At 36.9% G+C, this 16,606-nt stretch overlaps 1 protein-coding gene across 1 annotated transcript; it reads left to right on the forward strand.

Moving 5' to 3' along the window:
* Positions 1-65: 65 nt before the first annotated feature.
* Positions 66-14,837, forward strand: fgg (fibrinogen gamma chain). Its single transcript, XM_061913115.1, has 9 exons — positions 66-231; positions 297-359; positions 435-621; positions 2,002-2,086; positions 2,360-2,490; positions 8,609-8,742; positions 14,017-14,201; positions 14,282-14,559; positions 14,632-14,837. Exons 1-9 carry the CDS (start codon positions 166-168, stop codon positions 14,811-14,813), a joined length of 1,311 nt encoding a protein of 436 aa, XP_061769099.1. The 5' UTR covers positions 66-165; the 3' UTR covers positions 14,814-14,837.
* The last annotated feature ends 1,769 nt before the right edge of the window (positions 14,838-16,606 follow it).

The following is a 16,606-nucleotide window of genomic DNA, read 5'->3' on the forward strand; positions in this document are numbered from 1 at the left end:
GGAAGTGATCCTAGCGTGGAGTTGAGTCACAGAAGCGTTGCTGTGTTTGCATTGCGCGAACCCCTTGTCAAACACCGAGAGGACCTTGTCCCGATAAATATCTGCCATGCCGCGCTAAAGAGCTCTACACTTAAAAGGACAAAGATCACTTCAGGCGGCAACACGATGGCTCCATCAACGGTGGCGAGGGCAGGCGCACTCCTGCTTCTGTATTTCTCCTTTTCATCCGCAGTAAGTTTCACCCCGAATTGACAATAGCTGTCGTCGCAAACGTTACCACTTTCTTTGTTTTGCAGCAAATTAGAGGAGACAACATCGCAACATCGCAACATGCAACATGCAACATGAACGACGGCTTTGTGAGTATGACCCTTGCAAAGGATGGCATGCATACAGCAGAACACCGTCAAAGATGTTTTTCCCCTTTCTCGCAGGGAAAATACTGCCCTACCACATGCGGGGTGGCAGACTACATGCAGAGGTACACGTCCAGAGTGGAAAAAGATTTGGACTTCATGCTGAGGGACTTGGAGTCTATCTCTAACTTGACACAGACAGCTGAAGAAAATGTGGTGTACATGAAAGACCAAGCAACTTTGGGCCAGAAGACTGTCCAGCCTGGTAAAAGAAGTTTAATGCTTTGTTTTTTTTTACCTACCTGTAAACTTCTTTAAGACCAATGGACCGTTTGAGCCCAGAGCCAATTAGCAAACACGTCTTGACTATTGTAGAAAATAGCAAGACGAAAAAATATTATTAGAGAAAAAATTGATGATCAAGTTACATTCAAAAAATTGTATATATGTATATATATTTGCATATATATATATATTTGCATATATATATATATATATATATATATATATATATAAAAAACTGTGTATGTTATTAGAAAATTATTATGAGCAGAAAAATAGGAAAAAAATCAAATAAAAGTGGCACCCAATTTTATAAAAAAAAGTGTTAGAAAATAGAAAAATGATGGTGACATTTGGGGGGGCGAATAAAAATTATATATATATATATATATATATATATATATATATATATAATTTTAATAATATATAAATATTATCCAAAAAGAAAAATATCATAAAGTCACCTCCCAAAAAATTTACATTTATTTATGTACCATATACATATCTGTATACATTTTTGTATGTGACTATATATGTTTGATATGTATATTATACATATATATTAAAAATATATAAAATATATATTTTTAATGTATATGTATAATGTATAATTTATATACATATATGCAGCTGAGCTAGGCTCCGGCACCCCCCGCGACCCCAGAAGGGACAAGCGGTAGAAAATGGATGGATTAATGCATATATATATATATATATATATATATATATATATATATATATATATATTATATATAGCTATATATAGCTATATACACATATATATTTATGTGTATATGTATACACGTGTGTGTGTGTATGTATGTATATATATATATATATATATATATACATACATACATATGTAAGCAATTAATAAGATCATTAAAGATTAAATATACATTCCAATAAATACATATATATGTCATTAATAATTAGAAAAAAATATTTATCCGAATAACTACATAAGTAATAATTTTGATTATGTATATATTTTATACCATTGTTGTTATTATAAAAAGACAAAAATGCGAAGTATAATGATACATTGTCCAGTAACTAAATTATTTATAAAAATAGTGTTTATTTTTCCACCCAAGGATGATACAAATCATTATTATGTTTTAAATCATTAATAAATTACAGATAATATATATACTTGTCCTTACAATTGTTAATATTATAGTTCATAAAGAAATAATTAATGATATTATTTCACATTTTGGTCTTTTTATGTGCACTTTTTCCACCGTATTATGATACAAATACATCGTTATTATAAATAAAATATATTTTCTTTCAAGTGAGCAGAACATGACAATTGAAGGTGTCGGCCTCCTTGTATAACTTCACCTTTCCCTTGCAGAGACCTACTACAAACGGTCGTCAAATATGCTGGATGACTTAATTCACTTCGACAAGACGATCATTACGCAAGAGCAGCAAATATTGTAAGTGTACGATGTGTTATGTAACATTTGAATGTTGAGCAATAGAAAGGAACCTCTTGTTCCGATTTCTAAACAATTGTTTAGAAGGTTATCTGTTGCAGAGGCAAACTGCCAAACAATCAAACATGGAGTTTCGCGGACTTGGAAGTTTTGTACCATTTTTAGACATTCGCACCTCTGACTTCAGAGGCTGCACTGTAATTGTAATAATACAAAACATTTACATTTATACAGCGCCTGTCGTCGCCAACTTCTTATTGTCTCACTTTGCAGCGAACTGGAGGACCTCATCTCCGCCAACGACAGGAGACTTGCCGACTTGAAAACGCTCTCCATTCAGCTGCAGCAGACGTGCAGCAAGCCCTGCAAGGACACTGTGGAGATCCAGACCCTCACAGGAGCAGGTACAAAAAAAATTCAAATTGACCTTCAGTTTGTTCTGTTTCCTGAGTTGTTTCACAACATCTCTCTCCTCTCAGTGTTTAGTTTGGGGGTGGAAAATCAATGCGGAGTAAACTCCTCTGTAGTGACCTTAACCGTAGAGTAAACAGTAACAAACATGTGACCTGCCATGGCTCCCCCTATAGGTGATCATTGTTACTTCAAGTACTGTCCTAAATACTTTAATTTGACTATAGCTGAAGCATTAACATGACGGGGGTTTATTTGCAATTTTTTTTTTTTTACTCGAATAAGGATTTGGGTTGCATGAGAAGGCAAAACAGAACTTATGTTGTCATGGCGGTAAGGAGCAAACGGTTGAAAACGCCGATAAGTTGATTGTAAACCAGGGGTCGGGAACCTTTTTGGCTGAGAGAGCCATACAAGCCAAATATTTTAAAAAGTATTTCCGTGAGAGCCATATAATATTTTTTTTAAGACTGAATACAACTAAATGTGTGCATTTTTAAGTAAGATCAACATTTTTAGGGTGTAGTAAGTCTCTTATTCTTTTTAATAACATTGTTATTCTGAAGTTAACCAACAATAAATAAAATACTTCTTACCATTAATGCGACTTCTTGAACAGGTGCGGTAGAAACCGGATGGATGGATTAAAATGCATGAGAATGTTTTATATTTTGAACGTTATTTTTGACACTGTAATTACCAGCGGAATTATTCATTACTTACCTTGTTAAGCAATGTCAGCTAAGATTTATCTGAGAGCCAGATGCAGTCATCAAAAAAGCCACATCTGGCTCTAGAGCCATAGGTTCCCTACCCCTGTTGTAAACACTAGTAGGACAATTAAGTTACTTTCATTTTAACCTCTTAGAAGAAGTGGGACCTTTGTGGGTCTTTTTAACACTTTTAAAGAGGACTTCATGCAACAGAATGTTCGTTTTAACTATTATATGGTCACAGGGGTTGTCAATGAGTTATCCTCAAAATTTGCATTTTCCGTTTTTTGCCAAGTTAATTTTTTGCACGAGCTATTGAGTGAGTATTGGTGTTCCCCGGGACCCTTTTGTCCCCCATTGACTCCCTTTTACAACGACCACTTATCAATATGCTGTAAACCTGTTATGATTTTGCAATGAAAACCAATTGAATGTAACTATTTCCCTTTGAAATAAATGCAAACCCTATTAGAGGTGTAGTTCCACCCCTCAACCACTAGATACCACCAGAGTACCACCTAGTACCATACATTCATATTAGACCAGTGGTTCTTAACCTGAGTTCGATCGAACCCTAGGGGTTCGGTGAGTCGGCCTCAGGGATTCGGCGGAGGTCAAAACACCCGACTCACCAAGTAAATACAAACTTCTCCCTATCGGAGTATTACGGATACGGCAACAGCAGAAGTCACACTGATTTGCAGGTGTGTATTTTGTTGTGAGTTTATGCACTGTGTTGGTTTTGTTGTTTGAACAAGGTGACGTTCATGTACAGTTCATTTTGTGCACCAGTAAAAGAAAACATGGTAACACTTTAGTATGGGGAACATATTCACCATTAATTAGTTGCTTATTAACATGCAAATTAGTAACATATTGGCTCATCATTAACTAGTCATCAAGTGCTTATTAATGTCTTATTCTCGGCATGGCCTTATTATAACCCTCACCCTAACCCTAACCAAATAACTTTAAATTAAGTCTTTGTTACTTAGAATATGTTCCCCCAGTGTCCAAATTACTCTTAAAATAAGTCTGCTACTTAGAATATGTTCCCCATACTAAAGTGTTACCAAAAACATATAAGTTGTATATATAACTGTCTTGAATTTGAAAAAATAAAATTATTTTTCACTAAAGAAGGGTTCCGTGAAAGCGCATATGAAACTGGTAGGGTTCGGTACCTCCAACAAGGTTCAGAACCACTGTATTAGACGTATAGTTGCTTTGAATCTGCCAACAACTTATATGTAAAAACACAAAATTGGTGAATTGGTAGTGACAGAAGAGTTGTGTGGATATGGTTAAAAAAAACCATAATAAAGTGCACAAATAATGCTTAGTTAAAAAAAGGGTTTTGTTTGGCTAAAAAGGAAAAAAAACATTTTTAAAACATTTTAAAAAAACTTCATATTGACAGATATATCTGAAGTTGATCTACAGCAGTGCTTCTTAATCCATAGTACATGTACCACTAGTGGTACGCCAAATAATCACTTAATTAAACATCTAAACACAGTGTTACTGTTCAAACTGTGTGTACTGTTACAGCGGCCAAAACTATTGAAAATACTTGCTAAATAAAACCTGTGCCTTGTTTTTAATGAATACTTAGGCCTACTATGTTACTGTATTTTAACATTGGTCATTATGATGGTACTTGGAGAGCCAAGTGTTTTCTGAGGTGGTACTTGGTGAAAGCAGTTTGATAACCACTTATCTAGAGATTGAAGGGTTGAAAGTTTAGAAAAAAAGAATAAAAATATGTATGACTTACTTTTAAGGCTGAAACCCTTTCGGAACCCAGGGACCTATAACAGTCATCACATTTTGGGGATCCCGAAGGATTTAAGCTTGTGCAAAGCTATACAAGGCTGCTGACCAAGCCATTGATTGATTGATTGATTGATTGATACTTTTATTAGTAGATTGCACAGTTCAGTACATATTCCGTACAATTGACCACTAAATGGTAACACCCGAATAAGTTTTTCAACTTGTTTAAGTCGGGGTCCACGTTAATCAATTCATGGTACAAATATATACTATCAGCATAATACAGTCATCACACAGGTTAATCATCATAGTATGTACATTGAATTATTTACATTATTTACAATCCGGGGGGTGGGATGAGAAGCTTTGGTTGATATCAGTACTTCAGTCATCAACAATTGCATCAACAGAGAAATGTGGACATTGAAACAGTGTAGGTCTTATTTAGTAGGATATGGACAGCCAGCAGAGAACATAGTGAGTTCAGATAGCATAAGAACAAGTATATACATTATAAGTACATTTGATTATTTACATTAGGTTGTTTATAATCCGGGGAGATGGGATGTGAATAGAGGAGGGTATTAGTAAAGTGTTGAAGTTGCCTGGAGGTGTTGTTTTAGAGCCAGACACTCCAAATGCAGCTATTGTCCTCTTGAGAATTTATTTAAAAACTAGTAGTGTCCCGATACAATGGAGCCTTGATACTAATACGATATCAGCAGGAATCGTATATACTTTCTTATTTTGTAGTGTGGAATGTTAAAAAAAAAGGCTTAATCAACCGTCTGGAATGGACTTATGCTGTCTTTAAAGGCCTACTGAAATGAGGTTTTCTTATTTAAACGGGGATAGCAGGTCCATTCTATGTGTCATACTTGATCATTTCGCGATATTGCCATATTTTTGCTGAAAGGATTTAGTAGAGAACATCGACGATAAAGTTCGCAACTTATGGTCGCTAATAGAAAAGCCTTGCCTTTACCGGAAGTTTCAGACGATGACGTCACCCGTGTGAGGGCTCCTCACATCCTCACATTGTTTTTAATGGGAGCCTCCAACAAAAAGAGCTATTCGGACCAAGAAAACGACAATTTCCCCATTAATTTGAGCGAGGATGAAAGATTGTGTTTGAGGATATGGATAGCGATGGACTAGAAAAAAAATTAAAAAATCAAGTTTAAAAAAAAAGGCGATTGCATTGGGACGGATTCAGATGTTTTTAGACACATTTACTAGGATAATTCTGGGAAATCCCTTATCTTTCTATTGTGTTGCTAGTGTTTTAGTGAGTTTAATATCACCTGATAGTCAGAGGGGTGTGTCTTAGGCTAGTGTCTTAGGGAAGTCGACGGCAGCTGTATGGACGGCACAAACTCAGCTGATCTCCGGTAAGTGGCGACTTTTTACCACAATTTTCTCACCGAAAACTGCTGGTTGACATTTGGTCGGGATCCATTTTCGCTTGACCGCTCTGATCCATAGGAAAGCTTCACCTTCCGGAATTTTAAACAAGGAATCACAGTGTGTTTGTGTGGCCAAAGGCTAAAGCTTCGCAACTCCATCTTTCTACTTTGACTTCTCCATTATTAATTGAACAAATTGCAAAAGATTCAGCAACACAGATGTCCCAAATACTGTGTAATTATGCGGTTAAAGCAGACAAATTTTAGCTGTGTGTGTGCGCAGCGCTGATATTTCCTTACAGTCGGTGACGTCACGCATACACGTCATCATTCCGCAACATTTTCAACAAGAAACTCCCGGGAAATTTAAAATTGCAATTTAGTAAACTAAAAAGGCCGTATTGGCATGTGTTGCAATGTTAATATTTCATCATTGATATATAAACTATCAGACTGCGTGGTCGGTAGTAGTGGGTTTCAGTAGGCCTTTTAATTTAAGTGGAATATTAATTGTTTTTAGCGACACGTAGTGCTCACAATAATTAATTAGGTCAAGCTGATGTAGACACGTTTGTTCCTAGATACTTTCTAATACGCTTTGGCCTTGGAGGCTTTGTAAGTAAAATGCAAATATTAAATATTGACAAATGTTGTGTTTTAGACTGCAATATTGTTTAATTAAAGACACATACTAAGTATGTTTAGTTTTTGTGCTATTTTGTGCTTAGCTGTCGTGAAGCTGCAAGCTCCTAGTATGTAGCCCATAGCCTACCAAAAATGACTTGTTTATCGGAGACTTGTCATGCAAGCCAATGTATTTTGTTATATTGCTGATATCGGACTGATATCAATATTACACTCCTGTTAAAAACTGTATCGGAGGTTGCCTACAGCCACATCTGTTGACGCCAATGTTTTTGACTTAAGATGATTTGCTTTCGTGGCTAACGCACCTATAGCCAACTGCTGGTTCATTGAATGAATGTGTTAATTGGTGTTTACTAATCCACCCAGAGCAGTTATCTTGAATAAGTTAAAGCAGCCATGCTGATTATATAATAGCATATATAATATACCGATCAGGATTGTTATTGATGATACACCAATAGAATATGTTCATCAAAATTCTTTCTTAGGAGTAGTAATAGATGAAAATATCTCATGGAAGCCTCATATAAGTTACCTGAGGAAAAAAGTTGCTAAATGTGTTGGAATGATGAGGAGATCATGTCATTTATTGAAGACCAATGCTCTGCTGTTAATATATCATTCATTTATCATGTCATATTTAACCTATTGTGTTGAAGTCTGGGGAAATTGTTATAAATCACATCTACAACCTCTAGTCACTCTGCAGAAAAAGGCCATCAGGATTGTTTCCAATGTTCACTACAGACATCATTCAAATCCACTATTTATGAACTTAAAGCAACTTAAACTGAACGATGTGATCAATTTTAAAACTGCTCAACGTATGTTTAGGGCATCCCAAAACTCTCTACCATCCAATATACAGAACCTATTCCATGACAGAGATGATCACCATAGTTACAGCTTAAGAGGAAACAACAAATTATATTTGCCTAAATTTAGAACCACTTTAAAATCAATGTGCATTTCAGTGCGTGGAGTCAGTCTGTGGAACAACTTAGGGAACGAGTTAAAAACGTGTCCTAGCATGATTCAATTCAAAACACTGTTTAAAAAAGAAGTACTGAAGAAGTACGATGAGGAAAGAGAGTGATGCCCTCAGCACAGAGCGATGGAAGAGAGATGTATGGTTGGAGAGTGTTTGGGCCCGTGTGTGTGTGTGTATGCATGTGTGTGTTTTGTCTCGTCTTGTCTTGTCTCATGGTATTGTTAGTGTACAGGAGCTTTTCTTGTTTTGTTTTTAGAGTATCGTTTTTGTATTATATTGTTTATGTCAAATGTGGAATGAGTGAGAGGGGTTGGGCTATTATAAGCAGCTGCTTCATCCAACCCCTTTTCAAGCCTTGCATAAATATCTTTGCCAACATGTAAAAAAAACAAAAACTGTTTAGTTGTACTGTGCAGGTTTGAAATAAATATTTCAATTCAATTCAATTCAATTAATGTACTAATTATTGTTAAACAAACACAAATCATATGTCTCTATTATCATCGTTATTTGAATGTGTTTGAAAGAAACATTGGGGATGATAACGCTAACTTTTGAACAAATGTTATGATAACAGATTGCCAGGATATTGCTAACAAAGGCGCAACCACAAGCGGCCTTTACTACGTGAAACCGATCAAAGCTACCCAGCAGTTCCTGGTCTACTGTGAGATTGACAGCTTTGGACGAGGCTTCACGGTCATACAGAGGGTGAGCAACATGCTAATTTCATTTTAAGACAGTGGTGTCAATTATCCGGCCCGCTTGATGAGTTTGCCAATTATAAAAGTGAGCTGCTTTTTTTTTTTTTTTTTTTTAACAAAAGAAATTGCTGTTCTAAATGTGTCCACTGGATGTCACAATAGCAATTCTTTGGGGGACGCAAACGGTTTATACCAAGCAAGAGGTACACAGTAAAGGGGGACTGTGACTCCTCCTCTTTGATTGATTGAAACTTTTATTAGTAGATTGCACAGTACAGTACATATTCCATACAATTGACCACTAAATGGTAACACCCCAATGAGTTTTTCAACTTGTTTAAGTCGGGGTCCACGTTAATCAATTCATGGTAACTAAACCTGACGTTTTATGTCTTCTGCTTCAAACACAGTGTCGTTTGGCACCCTGGTTGCCCCAAAATATCTGTCAAACACGAGAAAAGTGAACTTCACCCTTTTGAATAGTTTTTACCTGCGTTTCTTACAGTTTGTTGAGTTTGCTCTGGATTGATACATGGACATGACAAAGGAGGTATTTGGTACCTAGAAGAGTTTCCACGTTGTGTTTTTGTTCAATCCCAGAAAGACTGTGACTTAAAGTTGAATCCTGGTTTTGTAGATACACTAAGACCAAGTCTAAGGTCATTGTGTTTTTGAAACTGCACCAATTTCTTCAGACTTTTCAACACATTTGAAGTTTTTTGTCCATGAGGATGATTTTCAGAATGTGCTTGTTCTATTTTTGGCCAAAGTAAAACAAAGAAAACAACCTGAAGTTGTCTTTATGTTGAAGTTATCATGCCATGATTTTACCATCACGGCCCACTTAGGAATAGATTTTCTTCCATGGGGCCCCTGAGCTGTTTTAAGACAACATCATTTGTGACCACTGTAAATTTTTCCGTCAACTAATCTACGGAGTGCAGTGTCTGACTCCGCCCACTGTCGTCGCTGTTCCAAAAGTCATATGGTGTCATGGTTTTTGTAGTTTACATAGTAAAATGTTGCAAAGTACACAATCTGTATTTTATTACTTTTTGCTTGTGAAGGTACAGGCCGCAGTAGTACAGTGTGGGTTTGCGCAATATACCTTAGATTAGAGCTGGTCAAAATGCCTGAAAACTGTATCACGAATAAGTGTTTCATATCGATAAATATTGATATTATTGAAAATAGGAGAACAATTTATTTTATGTGAACATTTTTATTTCAAATGTAAACTTCCTCTGATTATAATCCCTCAGCTATCAGGGCAGACATGAAAGGAAATGTCAACACAAACATGAAAAAAACTCTATTAATGTAAACAAAATTGGAAAGTCACATTGAAGACTTAATAATAACCTTTTAAAATGAAGGTGCAAGAACAGGAAATATGTAAGAAATGCTTAATAAAGTTTAATAAAATAGTGCATAGTGTGAAAATGTAAAATTTGAGAAATCTGAGAAGAACTATTTTCTGCAGGTTTAGATCCAGGAAGGTACAGCTGTGCTCTAAAGGGTGAGCAGGGCTAAGGTGGTGTGGTATTACCAGTTTTGGTGGGGACAAGTGCCTTGCATCATTTACAGACCACATTGGTCTGACTTCGGCCCGTTTAAAAAAAAAAGCCCAAAAACTACCATGCTATCGAGGGGACTTTTCCTGTTTTATCCACAATTCTTTCATTTTTACTTTCTCTTCTCACTCCATGCAAAGACTCAACCGCCAGACAACAAGATGGTAGTTGATACTATTATCTGATCAGTGATCACTTCCTGTGTTGCTCGGCTACCAGAGAGCGAGTGTCTTTGTTCATGCAACCAACCTTGCTTTGCAACTTCCCATTTTTATCAGACAAAAAAAAAAAAATGATCGACCGTTTTATCGAACGCATATTTTATTGGTATTGATTACGTATCTATCGCAAAATATATTGATATCATTTTATATTGCCCAGCCCTATCCTACAGTGATCAGATGGATATTTTTTCTGGTCATAAAATATTGTTTTTTGTCATTTCTGTTATTTTTTACAAACTCAGGAAATAAGGACTTTAAGTGCAAAAACCAAGCGATTTAAATCAGAGTTGAGTGTAGGTTTTTAGTAATTTTGCTTAAAAATACTGTTTGTAATGAAAGAGAATATTGTAATAATTGAAACGTTTGCCATCCAGTGTTTTTTGTCTGATTACAATAACAAAAATGTAATCAGCCAATGATCTTACCAGCTATTAACAAAAAATTAACAAATAGGTTGCTAATAGTTTTTGAGTAAATAATATAACCAACCGGACACAATACGTTGCCGCATACATCAGCAACCAAATTAGCAGCTTTCGTAACCAGTTTTAAAATCTTTCTGTTATCATTTATATGGCAAACAATATACCGTTTTATGTATCATTATCGCAGGAGGCAGAATGGTAAAAGCAGCATTAGCTAAGTCAGGGGTCGGCACCCCAAAAAGTTGAAAGAACCATATTGGACCAAATATATCAAAAACAAACCTGTCTGAAACCGCACAAATAAAAGGCTTATATTAGTGTTGTAATGAAAGCAACATATGGTGTGAGTGTCTATATTAGCCTACTACCTAAATGATCATTTGACGCAAATCTTTGTTGACAGAAATGTTGAAATATACAATTATGGAAACATTCATAAAACTGAGTTTTTTTTAGAGGGTGAGCTAACTCCTGGAAATGACTGTCTTAGAATGACCAAAGGTATAGATGTGTGTGTCCAAGTTAAAGGAAACGGCAGGATGTCTTCTTCCAAATGATTTATTACAATCTTTGATAGATGGGTAACGTTTGCTGTGGTCCGGAACAACATATAACACAAACAACTATCACAAATGCAGCTAATATTACATTCAGATAATGTGTCATGAGACATGCAAATATAAATTAAATATATAGAGGACATATGTAAAGGGAATTAAATGAGCTCAAATATACCAACAAACGTGGCATAATGATGCAATATGTACATACCGCTAGCCTAAAAAGTATGTTAGCATCGATTAGCTTGCAGTCATGCAGTGACCAAATATGCCTGATTAGTACTCCACACAAGTTAATACCATCAAAAAAGCTCACCATTATGCATTCACGCACAGCATAAAATGTTTGGTGGACAAAAAAAGGCAAAGAAGGAGTGGCATAAAACACGTTTTTCTGTGGCAGCGTCAGAGAAAGTCGTACATGTAAACAAACTCAGTGCCTAGTGGTTAGAGTGTCCGCCCTGAGATCGGTAGGTTGTGAGTTCAAACCCCGCCCGAGTCATACCAAAGACTAGAAAAATGGGACCCATTACCTCCCTGCTTGGCACTCGGCATCAAAAGTTGGAATTTGGGGTTAAAACACCAAAATGATTCCCCGGCGCAGCCACCGCTGCTGCTCACTGCTCCACTCGAGTCACAGGGGGTGATGAAGGGTGATGGGTCAAATGGAGGGAATAATTTCGCCACACCTGGTGTGTGTGTGACAACCATTGGTACTTTAACTTTTGCATCACAGTCCACACAACTTCGGTGAGTTCAAGGACCGCTGAAATTCGTAGGAAAAAACAGCGCTCACCAATTACTTTCATCAGTGAAGCATAAACACAAACATTAAACTGCGGGAGTCCTACTGTAGGGTTGATGAGAATATTTTTTTAACATTTTTTTTTCATATTCCTGTGCAATTTTTCCACATATTTAAATGTCTTTAGTAGTAGTAGTGTAGTTTATAAATAAGAGTGACATGACTGCCCAACTCCATGAAAATACATAAATGATTATTTCATTGTATTTAAAGTAAACGTTTAAGATAGCTAGCGATTAGTGCTCTAATTGCCAGCTAAGAATTAGAGTGCTAGTTGTTAACGTGTTGTCAGCTAGCAATTAGAATAGAAAAGAACGCTGTTGTCATTGCACTTAAAAAGTACAACAACATTTATTTTCAATACAACCCTGTCCAAGAACAGATGAACATTATACAGAATATAGGATATTGTGTAGGGCTAGACAGAACAGGAAAACTGAAGGGTCGCCACCTAGCAGCGTGCCGTAAAGAGGTAGGAAGGAAAGGTAAACATCAAAGAGGGAGGAAGAGGAGAAAAAAAGAGGATCTCAAACTAAACTCCTATAAGAGGGCTCGGTTTGAGACCAGGAAAAAAAGCGCCAGTTACCAGGTAACAATTAAGGGGCTAATTGCCAGATTACCTATTAGCAGCGTTATACTGCGACATTTGAATATCTTAGAACTGTATTCCACAATGACAAGATAGGTTTGATTTAAAACACAATCATAATTTTAGTAGCGGATCCCTGATCCTTCTCTGGATCAGTTTTGCAAACCTTATAGAACCCTGTTTTATACTATGTTCTATCCTTTCCTGAGCATAAGCTGCAGCTTTTTTCAGACGGTTTATACAACGCTGGGGATCGTTTTAGTGCACAATATAATTTGTCCAAAAATATATATTTAGGGGCCCCATAGTCCGAAAATTTTAATGTATTTTTTTCAATGTTTTAAAAAGGTAGATATAATTCCAAAAAAGCCCCAAATAGAATCTTTACCAGAACAAAGTAGAGAATCTAGTTCAGTGGTTCTCAAATGGGGTACGCGTACCCCTGGGGGTACTTGAAGGTATGCGAAAGGGTACGTGAGATTTTTTTTAAATATTCTAAAAATAGAAACAATTCATTATTATTTTTATAAATATATTAATTGAATAACACTTCAATAAAATAAGAATGTAAGTTCATAAACTGTGGAAAAATACAACAATGCAATATTCAATGTTGACAGCTAGATTTTTTTGTGGACATGTTACATAAATATTGATGTTAAAGATTTTTTTTTTTTGTGAAGAAATGTTTAGATTTAAGTTCATGAATCCAGATGGATCTCTATTACAATCCCCAAAGAGGGCACTTTAAGTTGATTATTACGTCTATGTGTAGAAATCTTTATTTATAATTGAATCACTTGTTTATTTTTCAACAAGTTTTTAGTTATTTGTATATCTTTTTTTCCAAATAGTTCAAGAAAGACCACTACAAATGAGCAATATTTTGCACTGTTATACAATTTAATAAATCAGAAACTGATGACATAGTGCTGTATTTTACTTCTTTATCTCTTTTTTTCAACCAAAAATGCTTTGCTCTGTTTAGGGGGTACTTGAATTAAAAAAATGTTCACAGGGGGTAAGGGTGAGAACCACTGATCTAGTTCATAAGTGACCCCTCCTACGTGGCACAAGACAGAACACTTCGGCTTGTGTCCGCAGAGACGTGACGGAAGCGTGGACTTCCACAAGGACTGGATCCAGTACAAAGAAGGCTTCGGCTACCTCTCGCCAGACGACACCACAGAGTTCTGGCTGGGCAACGAGAAGCTCCACCTGCTGACTACCAGCTCCACCATCCCAACTGTGCTGAGGATAGAGATGGTCGACTGGCAAGGCAACAAAAAGTACGACAACGTGGACCCGCCGAGCGTGGACAAGAAAAGTTAACCGCTTTGAGCTACTTTTTTTTTTTTTTTTTTCCCAGGTACGCTGATTACGCCATGGTTCGGATCGGGGCTGAGGCTGACATGTACCGCCTCCAGTATGGCTACTACATGGGCGGCGACGCCGGGGACGCTTTCGACGGCTTCGACTTCGGGGACGACCCCAGCGACAAGTTCTACACGTCGCACAACGGCATGCAGTTCAGCACCGCCGACAAGGACAACGACAAATACAACGGCAACTGCGCCAAGCAGGATGGCTCGGGCTGGTGGATGAACAGGTGCCACGCCGCCCACCTGAACGGCAAATACTACCAGGGTGAGTGCCCGGGACTTGGCTTTTTCCAAAAAGTGGTCAGCGCTCCAGTCTGAGCGAGCTCTCCTTCCCCAGGTGGGAGGTACACGGAGAAGGACGCCGGCGAGTACGGCTTCGACAACGGCATCATTTGGGTGACGTGGCACGACCGCTGGTACTCCCTGAAGGAAACCACCATGAAGATCATCCCGGTAACCAACATCGCGGCGGGCGGCGGACAGCAGACGGGGGTGAAGCAGTTTGGCATCAGTCCTTAAAGAATAAATCAATACTTAAAGGAAGAGGCTTTTGTCTTGTTTTTTCCTATGGAGGGTCGAATCATACCCGAGTAAATAAATAAATACATCTTTAAATAATTTCTTTAATCCGTCATCAATTTAAAATGAGAAAAAACCTAAAATAATGCGTTAAAAATCAATAATTTCATGTAAATGTTTATTGACTTACATACAGTGGGGCAAAAAGTATTTAGTCAGCCACCGATTGTGCAAGTTCTCCCACTTAAAAGGATGACAGAGGTCTGTAATTTTCATCATAGGTACACTTCAACTGTGAGAGACAGAATGTGAAAAAAAATCCAGGAATTCATGTTGTAGGAATTTTAAAGAGTTTATTTGTAAATTATGTTGGAAAATAAGTATTTGGTCAACCATTCAAAGCTCTCACTGATGGAAGGAGGTTTTGGCTCAAAATCTCACGATACATGGCCCCATTCATTCTTTCCTTAACACGGACCAATCGTCCTGTCCCCTTAGCAGAAAAACAGCCCCAAAGCATGATGTTTCCACCCCCATGCTTCACAGTAGGTATGGTGTTCTTGGGATGCAACTCAGTATTATTCTTCCTCCAAACACGACGAGTGGAGTTCATACCAAAATGGATACGTGGATGATACAGCAGAGGATTGGGAGAATGTCATGTGGTCAGATGAAACCAAAATATAACTTTTTGGTATAAACTCAACTCGTCGTGTTTGGAAGAAGAAGAATACTGAGTTGCATCCCAAGAACACCGCACCTACTGTGAAGCGTGGGGGTGGAAACATCATGCTTTGGGGTTGTTTTTCTGCTAAGGGGACAGAACGATTGATCCGAGCTTTGAATGGTTGACCAAATACTTATTTTCCACCATAATTTACAAATGAATTATTTAAGATTCCTACAATGTGAATTTCTGGATTTTTTTTTTCATATTCTGTATCTCACAGTTGAGGTGTAGCTATGATGAAAATTACAGACCTCTGTCATCATTTTAAGTGGGAGAACTTGCACAATCGTTGGTTGACTAAATATATTTTGGTAGTTCACTAATGCTAACTGTAAATGGGCTATTGATAGCATAATACTGTTAGCATGCTACCTTTTTTTTTTTTTAGCTCACTTTGCTCATTGACGTTATCCGGCCAGCGGGCTATAGATTTTTAAGCTGATTTTATAGGTATACACCAAAGTCATATTTTGGCCCTTAAGTATGCCAACATTAGTATGTTAATTTTTCAGATATACATGCAGAGTAATATATGTTGGTACTTGACGCATGTTACAGTTAGCATTTTAGCATCCTAGCTTCTTTTTTTTAGCAAATTTTGCAGGTGTACTCCTGTGTCGTATATTTTGATAGTTCACTAATGCTAACTGTAAATAGGCTATTGATAGCATAATGTTAGCATTATACTGTTAGTATGCTAACACTTTTTTTTTTTAGCTCACTTTGCTCACTGACGTTATCCGGCCAGCAGGCTATAGATTTTTAAGCTAATTTTATAGGTATACACCAAAGTCATATTTTGGCCCTTAAGTATGCCAACATTAGTATGCTAATGTTTCAGACATATATTGCAGAGTAATATATGTTAGCACTTTAAGCATGTTACAGTTAGCATTTTAGCATGCTAAAATTAGCATTCTAGCTTCTTTTTTTTGCAAATTTTGCAAGTATACACCTCAGTGTCGTATAATTTGGTAGTTCACTAATGCTAATTGTAAATGGGCTATTGATAGAATAATACTGTTAACATGCTAACTTTTTTTTTTAGCTCACTGTGCTCATT

The sequence above is a fragment of the Nerophis ophidion genome, linkage group LG01 (assembly GCF_033978795.1).
Source record: "Nerophis ophidion isolate RoL-2023_Sa linkage group LG01, RoL_Noph_v1.0, whole genome shotgun sequence".
Classification (NCBI taxonomy): domain Eukaryota; kingdom Metazoa; phylum Chordata; class Actinopteri; order Syngnathiformes; family Syngnathidae; genus Nerophis; species Nerophis ophidion.

Coding starts and splice junctions, on each gene's coding strand:
- fgg (XM_061913115.1), top strand. CDS start 166: ATGGCTCCATCAACGGTGGCGAGGGCAGGCGCACTCCTGCTTCTGTAT. Junction 232..296: donor ATTTCTCCTTTTCATCCGCA/GTAAGTTTCACC, acceptor TTTGTTTTGCAG/CAAATTAGAGGAGACAACAT. Junction 14,202..14,281: donor GACTGGCAAGGCAACAAAAA/GTACGACAACGT, acceptor TTTTTTTCCCAG/GTACGCTGATTACGCCATGG.